This window comes from Myripristis murdjan, chromosome 8, assembly GCF_902150065.1.
Source record: "Myripristis murdjan chromosome 8, fMyrMur1.1, whole genome shotgun sequence".
Taxonomy (NCBI): Eukaryota; Metazoa; Chordata; class Actinopteri; order Holocentriformes; family Holocentridae; genus Myripristis; species Myripristis murdjan.
In genome coordinates this window covers 28,236,065-28,251,930 of record NC_043987.1, presented here as the reverse complement: position 1 = coordinate 28,251,930, position 15,866 = coordinate 28,236,065, and the positions used below count along the sequence as shown (strand labels likewise).

At 43.4% G+C, this 15,866-nt stretch overlaps 1 protein-coding gene across 2 annotated transcripts in view; it reads right to left on the bottom strand.

Moving 5' to 3' along the window:
* radil2a (Ras association and DIL domains 2a) overlaps positions 1–15,099 on the bottom strand; it is a 34,622-nt gene extending 19,523 nt beyond the window's left edge. For both annotated transcript variants that reach the window (XM_030058924.1, XM_030058925.1), the window contains exons 1-8: positions 14,467–15,099; positions 13,404–13,727; positions 12,858–13,093; positions 8,385–8,713; positions 4,490–5,185; positions 4,221–4,258; positions 2,772–2,941; positions 2,329–2,441 (exon numbers count right to left, since the gene is read on the bottom strand). In XM_030058924.1, coding sequence (XP_029914784.1) covers positions 2,329–2,441; positions 2,772–2,941; positions 4,221–4,258; positions 4,490–5,185; positions 8,385–8,713; positions 12,858–13,093; positions 13,404–13,727; positions 14,467–14,594 — 2,034 coding nt within the window. In that variant the 5' untranslated portion in view covers positions 14,595–15,099. The remainder of the gene's footprint in view (positions 1–2,328; positions 2,442–2,771; positions 2,942–4,220; positions 4,259–4,489; positions 5,186–8,384; positions 8,714–12,857; positions 13,094–13,403; positions 13,728–14,466) is intronic.
* Positions 15,100–15,866: the final 767 nt, after the last annotated feature.

The window sequence follows — 15,866 nt, the reverse complement described above, 5'->3', positions numbered from 1 at the left end:
AAAAAAAAAAAAAAAAAAAAAAAAAAAAACTGCACTGTGCTTCTGTACATACAGTATGCATGGCCTTTTGTGGATTTTAAAGATGCACATATGCCATAACTTTACAGATTTCTCCTTCTCTGTTACATGCCATCATCTGGCCACTTCATGCTTTTCATGTTTACAGTTCAGACATGTTTTAGTGCGATGGTTTCCAAACTAGGGTCTGCGGACACCCAGGGGTACTTGAAGGGTTTCCAAGGGGTCCTTAGCAAAACGAGGAATAGCATACTTGCACTGCTTTTAATTAAAATGTATGAATTTAAGAATGTTTATTTCAACAGATTCTATTTTTCTATATTTTGATACATTAATAGGCCTAATATAATATTGATGATAATTACTAGAGTATAATACAATATATATGTAATATATAGGAACTCAAGGGGTAGGATCATATAAGTTTTTAACTCCTTCCTACTCCCTTTCGAACATGTGCTGGCCATCTAGAAAATAACATTGAATTTATCTTTTTTTTTCACTTTTTTCCTCTACTATTACCGTATTGTGGCATTGTCTGTTGTCCTTTATACATGTTCAAAATAAAATAATAATAAAAAAAAATAAATAAATAAAATAATAATAATAAAAAAACAGTATGTTTCAGTATCAGCACTTTGAATTTGTCAGTATTCAGGTACAACATTGAAACAATTTAATACTTTGGCCTAACTTAATATCAGGGTATCCGAGGCGATATCACTTCAAACTTAATGAAAATGAAAAGCAACTTGTGGGTCTGTAACATGAAAAAAGATTGGAAATCGTTACATGTGATCTATTATTTGGATTATTTTTGATTAGCTGCTGCTGCGATGACCACGAGGACCGTTTAAGTTCATTACAGTTTCGTCTCATTTCTTCCAGAAGAACAGCTTCAAGTTAAGCGAAAAGCGCCTGTGCCTTGAGGAGAAAGGGGCCTTACATTATGAGAATGCGTGTGTGTGTGTGTGTGTGTGTATTACACAGGAAACACAGGGGAAGACATTTTTTCTCCTCCCTTCCTTTTTGGGTGTTTCTCCTGATGACAGTTTCTCTTCCTCTGCAGGAAACAGGCCGCTGGTCAGAGCTCTAACTCCTCGCTGTCCCTCTGCCACAGCTATAGATGTCACCGAGTTACCTCTTTCCATATAGACAGTATATTTTGCAGACTCCACATCACGTCTACACAGAATGAGGTCGACGGCACGTACTGTAATATAAATTACACTTGAGACAGGATAAGTGCTGTTGCCGTGAATAAAAGCTGGGACTGGATGATGAACGAGCCTTGTCGATGTCAAACAGGCAAGAAGAAAACCTGACAAACTGCCTCTGTCAAAACCACACAAAAGACGCCCCGTTATGTATCGGGATTCTTAAGCTGAAAGCCGCACACGAGGGCTGTTTTTATCAGCACACGGGACAGAAATATGTCCGTGACTGTCCAAAACAACAGCACACACTGTTCCTGCTTCCTTCCCTCCCTTCCTCGAACAGTCACCGGGCAGGCTGGCAGAGCTGAGGCCGTCTGCGGGGCCTCTGCTGTCGGGTTGTCCGAGGTGTGACGTTAAAACTGGCTCTGCATGAGCAATATAGCTTTTAATGACTGTTTTACGTGGGAAACGGACATAAATCTGGTCTGGGAGCGTCTTGTAAAACTCTTAAAGAGGAGGGAGTTGACCGCTGGTGTCCACGAGCATCACAAAATAAAGGCAAAATTCAGTTCCCAGACTTTTAGTACATTTTTTTTTCTGACAAAAGGCAAGTGATGTAAAAAAACAAAAAAACAAACTGTGTCTGGATCCATTTTGACATCAGTGCGATTCTCAAAATGTCTCGCAGTGTTTCCCTTGAGCACCTGCCGGTTCTCACCAAATTGCAGATTTTGCTTTTGTTATTCAACAAGCCGCTGTAACCTCGGGAGACAAGATCGGCTCTGTTTATGTTCAAGTGGAAAAAAAGACGGCCCGCTCGCTATCTCACAGGCCCTTCCTGACGGAGAGTGCCAGACAAAGTGTGTGTGTTTCCATTTGGCTTATTGTGTTTTTTTTTTTTTTTTTTGCCTGGAATACACTCAACGAAAACAGAATACGGTGTTTACACAGTTCCATGTCCTGTTTCACATGTACTCCAAAATAAGAATTTATACCTTTTGAATTTACACACGGATGTTTTGGTTAAACAGAGGTGAACTGTGTTGATGCCATTATGTTGGAATACACATGCTGTGGTGTGTGTGTGTGTAGACATGATGCTTTTGCAGTGCAGTGTGTTTAAAAGAGCACATATTCACGTATGGCGGCCGACCTTAGTTAGGTAGTAGACGGACTGCTGGAAGGTGAACATGATGACCTCCTCGAGGACCGTCATGGCTTCCTCACAGGCCGTCCGAGTGGAGGACATCTCAGAGTCCAACACGCCTGGCAACACAGACAAAACACACCACCAACTTTGTAATAAACACACAATGCAGCTCCTGTCACAGTCAATATGACCTGAACCCACTGAACTCTGATTTCCCTTAAATTTCACCTTTAACAGCTTCAAAGATACTCATTTACATCGAGTGAAATATTCAAAGCCATAATGCCATTGTTTTATGGCTGCAGAGTTCCATCAAATAGGAAATATCTTGATGTCTTGTGCATCATTTTGTTTGGGATCTGCACTAAAATTTAAAACAAAACTCTGTGGGTTAGGGTTAGGGTTGGGGGATGCAACATGGTGACGGCCATGTTCCCAGAGCTCACCTTCCTGCTCCTGGTCCTGCCTCCAGGGCAGCAGCTGAGGGACTTCATGCTGGATGAAGTGCAGCAGCTCAATGGAGTTGGCCATCCACAGCACGAGCGGCTGCAGACCTGGGATCAGCTCGTCCATGCTCAGCAGCTGCAGCTGCTCAGGCTGCTCGTCACCGGAGCCCCTGGAGAGGAGACATGGTGCGGCGGGTGTGAGATTTGTGATAAACCAAAGTCAAGTCAAACAGATTAACCACACACAGCAAAAAATATCCGTCCTCACAGGTCACTCGGTATGGAGTCAAGCTGTATTCATGACAAGATGCAGTGACTGTCTTCTGGAGAGTTTAAGACAATAAACCAACACTACTGTGTCAAACACTAATAAAAAAAAAATGTAGCAACTAGTGCTGGCATTTTTATTAATTGTTAAGTTGTGATGACAAACTACATATATAAAGAAAAAGTATATATTTTTTTTTATTTTATTTGTTGGAGAAGTTGGAGAAATCAGGATCCGTGGCCAAACCCCAAATAACCCCCCCCCCCCCCCCCCCCCCCCTCCAAAAAAAAAAAAAAAACACAATTAATCCCTGCAGTCTGACATGAGTGGCATTCTCTTGTAGGCAGTCTTTTCCATACAACATCAAAATCATATTTTTGACAAATACCAAACTTATTAGTGGTTCTGTCTTTTTTTTTTTTTTTTTTTTTACTGCTAAAACAAATGACTGTATTAAAAAGTACACTTAAATCTAATTCTGAATATACAATTCAAACAAAATGGAGAAATTTTGAAATGCTTACAGATACAATACTTTTAAAAATATACATATTTAAACTTGTGATTGTTCATGACTTGAATAAACATTTTAAGTTGCACCAAAATAACGAACAAAGTGAAGTCATCGACACAGCGTCACATGGTCATGGTCATTTTTTCACAGTCATTCTGAATCTTGTGATATTTCCTCTTTGGGTGAAATCATTTGATTTTACTTCCCTATAAAGTCTACACAAGTGCATGTAGAGTTGTACTGTTATGGCACAAATCATAACAAAAAAAAAAAAAAAAAAATCTTGTCTTCCCTCTGGACGTGGCTTTGCCTCAGAGTTCATTACACTTTAATAACTTTACTTAACTTAAAACCGTCCCGAGAAGCGAGAAGTCGGCGCTGCGATCATGACTCACTCAGCTGTTTCTATTCCAACAATTTCCCAGACATATGCGTGTGGAAAAATTCACTCTTTTGCACCAACTTCACATAGGAGACCTTGGTGCTTTCTGCGTGTGTGGAGGTCAAATCAGACCTGAGGTTCTTTCTTATCCAAACAGTAAAACTGGAGGTGTCAAGTATCACATGTCATCGGTGGCGGCAGCTGCTACCCTTCTCGCTGCGGCAGGTCATTGTCATGGATTTCTGGGGCATGCTGGGAATGCTTGTGCTTGGAGATGCTACTCACGTTTCTGGATGGATCGCTGCGAGTTCCTTTGTCTTCTCCTGAGAGAGGGAGATAAAGAGTAAATCCTTTTCAAACCGGCCTTCGTGATAAAGAGCAGCCTAGTCAAGTCAACTACATTCAACCCCGATGGCACGTTTTGATTACTTCCCTTTCTTTCTACTTCGCTCTGGGGAACAGAGGTGAACACACACACACACAGGTTAACGCTTGGTTTACTTGAGATTAGCTGCAAGACTGGAGAAAGATGGGGAGCAGCGTTTCATACTCACCCACATCTCAAGCTGGATCAGGCTGGATATCCGCAGCAGCAACTTTCGGAAGTGCGTGAGTTCGAACGCAGCGGCCGAGTGCTGGATGCAGAGGCTGAGCAGGAAAGCCGGCGTCAGCTTCGGCTCGTTCCCACCGGGCTCCAGCGTGACCAGGATCTCCTGCAGAACCCTCTCCTCCTGCTCGAGCTCATAGTTCAGCGAGGCCTCGGAGCCCTCCAGGTCTCTCCATCGAGGAGGCGAAGGCTTCCTCTGGGCCCTTTTGACTGAGAAAGAGGAGCCACAGGAAAGACAAGAGGACGACGCCTTTGAGTCAGAGTCCGGGCAGAGCCGGGTCATCCACGGAGGAGTCTGGGGGGATCCCGGCGTCATGGTGGGATCCTTAAACATAAACAGATAGTGTTTCCCCAAGCCCACCAGGTCTCCCGGACTCAGTTCAACCTCCTCCTTCAGGGGAAAACCGTTCCTGGTGACCGGAGCACCGTGCAGGGGCTTCAGCATTGTCAGTGTCTGTCTGGGCTCCCCGCTGGAGGTGGTTTTGGTGGGGTCCAGGCGGCGGACGCAGCAGTGTTGGGGCAACACATCGGGAGCAAAGAGGAGGATGTCGACCTTTAATCTCTCCTCGTCCTCTCCGTTGGAGTGCTCCCTGCAGCAGCCGAAGATGGTGGTGGTCCCGCTCATCAGGTAGATGACGAAATCCTGCAGGAATGAGATATTAGAGAGGAGGATTGTACTCACACATAGAATGGAACTTTATTTACTTCATGTATTTATATCATCTTTTTTTCTCTATCACCACAACTTCTTAGTGTTTTAATAATGCCGCTCCAACAGGGGATGATCATTTTCCCATATGCTATTTGTGTTTCGTCCATTTTTCATGCTGCATCCATCACCTGACGGACAACGTGCCGGATAAACACTCTTCATTTTGTTGATTTCCTTACATAACACTCTGGATATCAGCCACTAGTGTCAAGTAGGGGACTTTGTGTGTGTGTGTGTGTGTGTGTGTGTGTGTGTGTGTGTGTGTGTGAACAACACCAGGATCAGCTGGTAAACCTGCACTGGCAGCATGAGGCGAGACAGGAATGGAAGAGCTTAGATGTGAGACGTCGGTGATGTCCGTAACCTCAGGGAACCACCCTAAGACTATTAGTCGGGTGATGATACACTATCACTTCTACCGCGAGGACGGCCAATCAGCCTGGGAGGCCCGTGAGAAGGTCGGACAAAACAGGCAGATCATGACTGAACGATGAGATCATGGATTCCCCCAAACTAACATCAGAGGAAAAAGCCGAAGTGGTCTTTTCGTGCCTGACGTGATGCTGCTTTTTTTTTTTTTTATTAACGGCAGCGCTCTTTAGCTGCAATCAGTGAAAGTGTCAGTCTGCATGAAAATGTGGGCAAAAGAAGCGGAGACTGAAAAGTTGCTGCGAAAGAAAATAACGGGTAATTGCTTGGAGCTTCACACCGCAAAATTTCCATTTTAACGAGCACTTTTATCTTGTACTGAAGCTTAACTTTATTTAAAAAAAAAAAAAAAAACAAAAACATGGGATAAAAGTCAGTCACTGGGTTTATTTGGGAATTTATTCTGCCATAATAAATCTGGAAAGATGAAATATCCAAGTTTATTAAGTCATTTTATCCCAAATAGCTCTCACACACATGATGACCACTTCACTCCTTTGGTTTGGCTTTGGGTTGACCTATTGTTACAGAGTTGATTGGCCAAGATTAGGCCCGCCACAGGACTTAGCCCGCTGTGGTGCGGCCAGCATCCTGCACGCTCAGCAATCCCCACAACCAGGAACAAACAACACTGAGAGAGCGAGAGAGAGAGAGAGAGAGAGAGAGAGAGAGAGCTTCCTGTTCCTGGGAATGGGCTGGGCTCAAGCCACAGCAGGACTCTCTGGTTTCCAGTGAAATATGAGCCGTGCAAACCAGTCAGCCCAACTTTAATAGACGTCTACACAAACGTCAGTGTCGAGGGTGATATTTCAGCGCGTTAGCTGCTCTCATAATGACGCCTTTCTGTGAGAGATTGCAGCACTCTAATGTACATGCGAGTCCCCCCGCTGACTTTGTTTATGCTCTAGGAATAGCTTCTGTGCCGTTTCTCCTCCTCTACATTGTGTCTTTAATCAGGGTTATCTCCCTTTTCGCCACAAAGCCCTGAGAGGTTCTCCCTTTGACTGTGACTGGTGAACAAACTGTTCCTTGTCCTTTCATTGGGACATGCTGACAGACAGCTCGTCCCTGCATGGGAACTCCAGCAAAGAGTCGGTTCTGTTTCCTGCTCCTCGATGCAACAGGGCGCAACGCAGCCTATGGATGGCAGGAGGATCACCTGTCCCTGCAGGCAGCCCTGAGCCCTGAGCAGCAGACTAATCCACGGTGAATCATAAAGTATATCCTTCCTCCTTGGGCTGTTACAGAACAGCTGACAGAGGTCATACTCTCTGACCCTGTGGGATTTCCTCTCGTAAGCCGTTCAGTCGGACACTCTCCTCACCCGGTGATGTGTAAGTACGTGTCACCAGCTTTGTGTGTCTGATAAGCCCGTGTTTGTCTCAGCACATCACACTGCCAGGAAACTCTCAAGGTCCTTGTAAAGTCTTAGATTAACTCACCAGCCAAACAAATTAATTACAGCGTCTATTTGGCCAGCTGGATAGGGGCAACGACAGAGCAACGACGACCTGAACAAGGCACTGAATCATTTTGCACCACAAAACATGCTTTATCTGACTCGTGCCAGCTAGAAGAGAGCAGCCACTGTGCGACAAGGCCCTACAAAGCTGCAGCATTTTAACATCAGTAAATTACCACATTCATTTTGAGATGTACAGTCATTATAACAGAGAAGCCAGAATGTCACATTTTACACCGCTTTGGATTTGGTGGGAAAATCTGCTGGATTGCTTTATGGCACAAAACAGGAGAAAGCTTCTTGTGTTCCTCCTGCACAAACAATTACTAGAGCTTTCAGAGTTTCAGGCAACAGAAACTCTGATGAAAAAAATCACCTCCAACATGTTAAACAGTATTTTAGCCTTTTTAGACAGAAACTGTTTGACCAAAAAATCATATTTCCTAGCAGAAATAGCAAGTTTTAGGGGAAATTAAATATTAGTTTAAGGAAACCCCACTACTGTGAGATAGAGGCAACCAATCAACTCAATCATAATTGACCATTGGTAGCAACCATGGTTTGTTTACTGTAATTACACTTTGGAATCACTGATAATTTCACAACCACATATTGATAAAAGCGGATGGAAGAGAATTGTGTGTTTTTTTCTTGTTTTTTTTTTTTTTTTAATTTATTTTTATTTAGCTTTGCTCTACCATTGGGTATAGACACTGAGTGATCGAGCGTGCTATGAGAGCGCTGTGTTTGTGAACTTGAGACAGGTCACAGGTCACAGGTGAGCTCACAACAAAGACGACAACAACAAGGCCAAACACAGCTTGACCTTATTGTTGACCGTGTGATCTTGACAGCTGAATGCTAATTAAAGAAAAACAAGCAAGGACATTTTACATCAAGTTCCTTGCATTTCCTTTTTCTTTCCCCCAAATAATTCAAATGAACAATGAGAACAACATTGCGGCTCATTCACTGAGGCTCACTCATAATCCCACTGTGGTAAGCACAGTTGCCAAGTAGTATTTATATTGCGACAAAACAAATTCAGTTTTTCAGACCGGCCTGTTACTTTTGTTCTGTTGCTTATTTGACTGTATTTATGAAAAAAATTCACAATCAGCCAACTATTGGCAGTAAAAATACCTCTCTGACCAAAACTGATATTGCTTTTTGAAGGTGTCCCAGTCAATAATCCCACATCAGACATAAGCTCTGAATTGAGTGTGTTTCGAGGCTCACCTGTCTGTGGTTGTAGCCCTGCAGCAGGAGGAAGTAAGGGAAATCGAAGGGCGGGTGGATGGAGTACTGGGTGGTGTTGTCATCGCTGCTCTCCGTCTCCTCCTTCTCCATGCCCAGCCGCAGGACCTCCTTGTCGGCCTCGGCCTCGGGGTCCTCCCTGAGCGGGTTCTGCTGCGCCCGGCTGGCCTCCCTCCCCATGGCGGACAGGTCCATCTCGCTCAGGCTTCTCCAAATGCCCAGGCCGTCCACGTCGTCCCCGCTGCCATCCACGAACAGCGAGGTGACTCTGGAGCGGATCTTCTGCAGCTTACGGGCCTGAGCGTTGATGCCTGGATGGACAGGGCGTTGAAGCCAAACCGGTGTTATTCAAAGGTGAAAGCGGAGGCTGGGGGTCCACCGAGAATCTGCCTATACAGCGCTGGCTCTGTTTCTTTACTTTTTTTTTTCTCATTTTTCTGTCTTTCTGTTTTATTCGATCACAAGAGGGGATGAAAAGCAGCAAAAGGCTCGCGCTGGAATGGTTTCATGCTAACTCTGTTCCATACCATCTGTAGATTTCATATTTATTTATTACCATCTGTATATTTCACATCTCATATCTTATATTCCTAGGTTAGTCCTTGTTGTATATATATAGTCTTTATTGTATATAATTCTGCTTAATTTTATTTTATTTTTATGTTTCTATTGATGCTGCTGTAGCAAAAGAATTTCCCAGTTTGGGATCAATAAAGTAAATCTATCTATCTATCTATCTATCTATCTATCTATCTATCTATCTATCTACCACGTGAGCTGCCGGGACGCCACACACTCCATTTTATTATAGTTTAATATCATGAAGGAACTGTTGCATGTTCCCAACAGCACTGAGTGTTTAGGCTGTTTTAAAATATGAATCCATGACCTTCTCAACTGTTTCAATTGATATTACACAACAATGATCCAACATTTAGCTGAAGTTTAGGAGAAGTTCATTTGTGCCGGATCTTAATTCCAAGGGTTAGCCTTTATTGGTGCGCAGATCACTGTGATAGATGGAAGGAAAAATGTGTTGAGTGGTTATAGTTCCAACGTCTTATTATTTCTTCTAAAACAACTCCAAGACGTGTATTTCAACTACACATGATACACTGTGTTGATAAAACAGCTTCTGAGTTGCTGTAAGGTTTATTTTTTCACTTTGATGGAGCTCAGCTAACGACTCCCATAGACTTCAAGTCTTTATGCTAAGCTAACACGAAATGCTACCCACAGGAACTGAACCACTAGGGTGAAAATGGTCTCGAACATCTTGTCTCAGTCTGGGTAGGAATAAGTAAAAGTATTTCTTTAATGCTTTACATTTTATGTTCCAAGTTTTTGGCAGGTCCTTTGTGGGGAAAATATCATGTCAGGGGTTCCCAAACTAGGCAATATTTGTCTCAAGACCAGCCACTTCTTTATTTCACTTCACTTTTCTGAAGTGAAATAAAGATGTCAAAAAGTGTGTTAAGCATTCAATGCACTTACAGCCATCATTATAGTGAATTCTATATTTGTTCTGTATTTAGTTGTAAAGCAATGTCTTGCTTTGAATATGCGCAAACAAATAAAATGCATCATTATTTATTTCAGTTCATATAAATTTCTGGGGAATCCGGTAGTACCACATGCCTTTTCCAGCTAAAGACAGGCGACAAAAAAACTGTAATCAGTATTTAATTCATTGTACTTTCTATGTAGTCCTTTTTTCATTCTTGGAGTGTGCTCCCTACTATTTTCAGGCAGCGCAAGCTCTCGGTTTGAAAAATGTGTCCATGTTGTTTGGTAGCTAAGAAGATCTCCAGATATTGTCTCTTTTACAGGGCATCATGGTCTCTGGTACAGAACCTGTGCCTGTATTACATGACTGATTTTGATGCAACCTTCCAAAGACCCACCCGTCTCCACGTTCGGACCCACCAGTGGGTCAGGAACCATAGTTTGCAAATCGCAGTCCTACAGCAGACAGGACTTGTACCAGCAGTTGCAGCACTTCTTGCTGGAAGAACTGAGTAGTTAGCATCAGCAACAACAGCCTCCGTGACCGAACAACCAGAAACTTCATCAACACAAATTCCAAAGAAAAGGGACTTTAGGGACCTGGACCCACTGGCTGATAAGTAATCTCTTAGCTTCAAAGCTGGAGGAAAGAAAAAAAAAACAGAATCTCACATTTTACCCTTTTAATTATTAATCAAGTCCTGTTTAAAGGCTAAGCGTATTTAAGTAAATGCTCAAATAAAATTTAACAATGAACAGAATCCCCCCCTGATATCACTGATCACACAGACTCCAACATAATGGTTCACTGCACGGGCACCGATTCAAAGCAAACACCACCAGAGGAAAGAGAGGAAATGTGGAGGGAAAGTGAGAAGTGGTCACCTCTATCTGATATCAACAGCCGCTCTGCCGGCCTGACGTAACATAAACACTATTCAGCTCATTTGGAGCCATTAAGCGCCATGGAATGTCCAGAGAGCCCGGCTTCACACCCGGCGCTCGGCGGCCCTTATCAGCTGTGGAAGTGGGCGTTCTCCACATTGTTCGGCCACAGGGCTGCCCAGAGCCGTCGAGCTGAAGGCCAGCTTCCCCCTGGTCGGCGAGAAGACCCATGAGAACCAACCATCGACGGATACTGGCTTCACTGCAAGTTAAGATCACTGAGGTCTTCAAACTGAGGTCGGCATTTTGCACCGATATTCAACATCTGCAGATCTGAACCTTGGATCCTTGGTCAATATCGTAAAATTGACATGTTATCCATCGTCAATATGAAAGAGGTTTTTCTCCAGCTCTTTCAGATTTTCAATATCGTTTGACAGTATCGCTCCATCTTTTTTTTTTTCCACTTACAATATCCTAAAAGTTTGTTTACTCTGGTAAAAGTTTTCTTATTGATATTTTTGCAGGGCAATTCAAATTTAAAGATATTGAAGATCGGTACAACATATCAGCTATCAGTACTGGTTTTAAAAAACGTATATCAGCTGAACCCTGATTGCATAATCCGCTGTTTCCAAGATTTTTACTGTAATTAGTCTAAAACTATTCGCTGAAATCCAAACTAATGACTTTATCTCTATACAGCTGGGTGACCCACCACACCTATCCTGTGGTAGGGGATACATTTCTGTCTTGAAATGAGAAATTAACTTGAAAAAACATAAATGAACAATTAGAAGTGGGGGAAAAAAAGTACGGAAAATTCCATGATTGATTCCATGCAGTCGCGGTCAGGAAGGAACCACCATATCAGACGAAAGGTTGATGCACGATATCTATTTAACGAAAGGCCAGCAGTATCGACATAATATATCCGTCTAGCCACCATGAGAACCACAGCCAACTTTGCGCCAAAGTCAACAGCACCACGCCGTCCCCAGGGCGCAGGAAGTGAGCTCCGATAGAAAGAACAACAGAGCGGCGAGTGGCCACATTCTGGCTGCCACAGGCCCAGTGGGAAGAGCCGACCGGTGCCTCGGCGCTTCACAAGCTCCTAACGGGACCTTCCAATAAAACAAAGATAAGAGAGAGGGGCCGCGCTGACCTCCTCTATCCCTCACAGCAGCTTTTGTTTCCTCTTGACCTCTGTCACATGGCTGCCATCTCCCCTGCTCTGGCCGGTGATAAGCCGGACAATGAAGGCTGTTACTCTGCCATGAGAGGCGAGGATAAAGGCTCCCCGTGCTGCCACAACAGACAGACAGAGACTGATTACCCAATGAGGATGTTGCGTCTACAGAGCTGTACCTAACTAGAACTGGGCGATATGGAGCAAAATCAAATAAATCTTTGGCCAAATACCTCGATATTGATATTGTGATGATATTGTAGGAATGGCTGTTGATGCTTTCATAAGAGATTTACACTCGGTGGACACGACCAAGCAGGTAGAGGCCTAATAACACGACTGCAATGACTGCATCCTTTTCCTGCAATGCAGCCTTTAAAACCAGGAAAAGACAACACTTATGTGATATTGCGATATCCATCAATACAATATCAATTTATCATCCAGCCCTGTCTAAACCACTTACAATGATAAATATGTACTTATAACCTTTAAAGATTTGCCTTGCATGTTTCCAGTAGGGTTGTGCAATATGGACAAAAAAGAAAATCTCACGATTCCTGATTTTAATCAAGATTTTTTGGTTTATTTGCTTGTTTTTTCAAGTGTTGCAGGCATGATCATAGGATTGGTGATCCGCAAGGGATTTTCTGGGCATGTATATTCTGTGTAGATGAGCGAACTGGTGTTTTTTTTTGTTTGTTTTGTTTTGACAGAGCACTCAGTGGCAATTGTAACGTTAGAACTTACATAGACAAAATTTTGAGTTTATGAATTGAGACGTTTTCCTGCGTCAGTGTAAAACATAAACTTGAATTCATCGATTTTACCGCCCAGCTCCGGTTTCCAGGTGTTTAGTCGTGCGGGACACATACCTGCCGTGACCGTGTCCGTGTCCTTTGCACTTTGTTCCTCTATGCTCGCTCGCCTCTGGATCTCAAAACGCCTGGAGAAGCCTTCCTTGGGCTTCCAGAGGGACTGCAACATGAGGGGCTTCTCGTTGTCGCCCACCACGCGGAAGCACTCCCTCTTCCACTGGTGATCTGCGCCGGTCTGGCCGATCACGTCGCACAGCACGTAGTCGCTGGCGTTCTCTTTCTCTAGGCAGTACCTGGACAACAAAGTCAGAAATGAATACCGGTGGGATGGATGTTGGAATGAGAGAGTTTTAGGAGGGTGAATCCAAAATAGCACAGTTCAGCCACCTTCTTAGGCCCAAATAAATCTTGAAATAGCATATTAATCAAATATATAATCATAAATGTCACTTCATCGCTTCTGGGAGGTCATAGTTTACCCTACATGACTGGAAACAGCCTAATAAGGATTATCAGAACTGGATAAAAGTATGAAATATTCCTACATGGATGCATCCAATCTAAATGAGGAAAACCATACATCCCAGTCCAATGAACCCTCACCTCTCCAGAGCCTCCTTCACCAGTTCCTTGGCGCTGGAGCGGGTGGTGGCCAGCACACTCTTGTAGTTGGTCCCCTGACAGATGTCGCTGCCGAAGATCTTGAGGATGCCAGGAGCCGACATCTGACTGGACAGCTCAGCCGGGTCGTCGGCGGCCTGCAGGTCTCCGGCCATGCTCCGGCCGCGATGGCCGCCGTCCCGCAGGTTGGGGCTGCGGTTGAAAACAGTGGACAGTCTGTTGTTGTGACGGCGGATTTTGCTCTTGGCCGGCTGCCGGACACCCACACTCTCTGAGGAGCGGACGGTGCTGTCCGAGTTGTTGGACCTGAGAGGGAAACACGACAGGGGGATGAAGCACATGGAGATAGATGGGAAAAAAATACATATCTACACATACAACATATTGTCCAGTGAAAACACTGAATCACCAATTCATCCACTTTACACGATCTAAGAAAATCTGAGAGTGGCAGAATTTACACAGCACACATAAGAGCCTTCATGAGAAGTTAAAACATTAAAAAAAAAAAAAAAAAAAGGAGTTTCACCAGACAGCAGAGATGATGTATGTGCACAGACCAGCCTTTTTCAGATATAGTCACTTCCACTATTTGGCCAAACAACAATGTAGAGATAAACAAATTAAAAATAGGCTCAACTATGATCTTCTAGTCTGTGATCATAATAAGACATCACAGCCAGTTATAAATATAGAAATCAATTAACTTCCTTTATTTAGTTTGGTGTTAAAAAAAAAAAAAAAAAAAAAGGGGGGGGGGGGGGGGAGGGGGGGAGTAACAGCTTAACAAAGCTTACACCACATCTTCAGCAGCTGTACACATAAAACTAGTAGATGAACACAGCTGGGAAAATGTATGATTATTACTATTTAATGTAGTTTACATATGTGCAGTGTGGGCTACAGCACAGTGTTAAGTAGAGCCAACCTGATCGAAAGTCCGTGAAGATACAAGGCATTTTGTGGTAAAATAATTACTTTCTGAAGGTATTTGTGATTTTTCATTTGTTGGTGGTTATAGGTGATAGTTTCATTAATGACTTACTGTACTGATCCATTGCTCGGCTTCCTCCCCAGCTTGGCCAGGCGCTTCTTTGGGGAGCGGATCAATAAACCCACAGGGAAGTTCAGGGCTTGTTTGGATACATGGCTGCTTCTCTCCTCCGAAATCATTGTGGTCGTCGCTTTACTTAAACACCAAAACAGAGTCAACAAATAAGCAGAAACAGTTAATAGACAATTAAAAGTACTCCATGGTGATTTCCTCGTTGCTAGATCTTCCAGGAGCTTGATGGAAACCTTTTGGGACCAGAGGGATTTCCAAACCGAGAGTCCATTTCCACTCCAACACCGCAGAGTCTCACAGATCAGACTGATCCGCAGCTACTCCAGCATCGTCCCGTCGCTGTTATCCACCAAAATGATGTGAAGGGATTTATTTCACAAGTTAGTGAGATGGTTACATCGTATTATCCCACGCTGAGGAGCACCACATGAGCGCCGATCTGGTCAAACTTTCAGCTCAGTTTCCGAGACGCTGAAATCCACCCGGCGCACAAGGCTTCTGGAAAAAAAATATTAATCAAAACATCCATTTTCAAACGTCACTGGGTCACAGTCCGTGGCTGGAAACAGCTGGAAAGCGAGCAGAGAGCCGGGCCGGTCCATAACAACCTGACCGGAGCCGTTTCCTCCGGCAGCGAGCGGAGCGACTGAATGAAACTCAGGAGAGCCGCTACTACAGGCGCGCCCCCGAGCCCGGCGCGCACGGCCCGTCAGGGGAGGGACCAGGCACGAGCGAGCACACACACACACACACACACACACACACACACACACACACACAAATATTGGAAAAAAAAAAAAAAAAGAATGATTACACTGGAATCATTTCTTTATTATTTTTAGCGACAAACAAACAAACAAACAAAAAACAAACAAACTAATAAAAAAATACATAAATAACCAAACTAAAGTAAACTAAAACGTTAAATTAAAGAACATAACTAAACTAAACTAAAAATAAAATAACATAACATAACATAAAATAAAATTCAGTACAAAACAAAACAAAATGCGATGGCGGCCCCAAAAAGATACTTATTATGCAGAAAATAATAAATAATAAAAACAAACAAACAAACAAAAACAAAGAAAAGTCTGAGACGAAACTGGTGTTATGAATGTGAAACCTTTGACTGAGAGAATTAATAACAATAGTAGTAGGCCTAGTAGTAATAGTAGTAGTAGTAGTAATGGTGATAGTCCTGATAGTAGAGGTACAAGTAGTAGTACTGTATCAAAAGCAGTAGAGGCAGCAGCAGTAGAAGTAGTCACAGTAATAACAGTTTTAGTAGTAGTAGTAATACTAGTAGTAGTAGCCTATAGCAGCAGTAGTAGTAATAGTAGGCTAGTAATTGCAGTATTATGAGCGTCAGTGCCAAA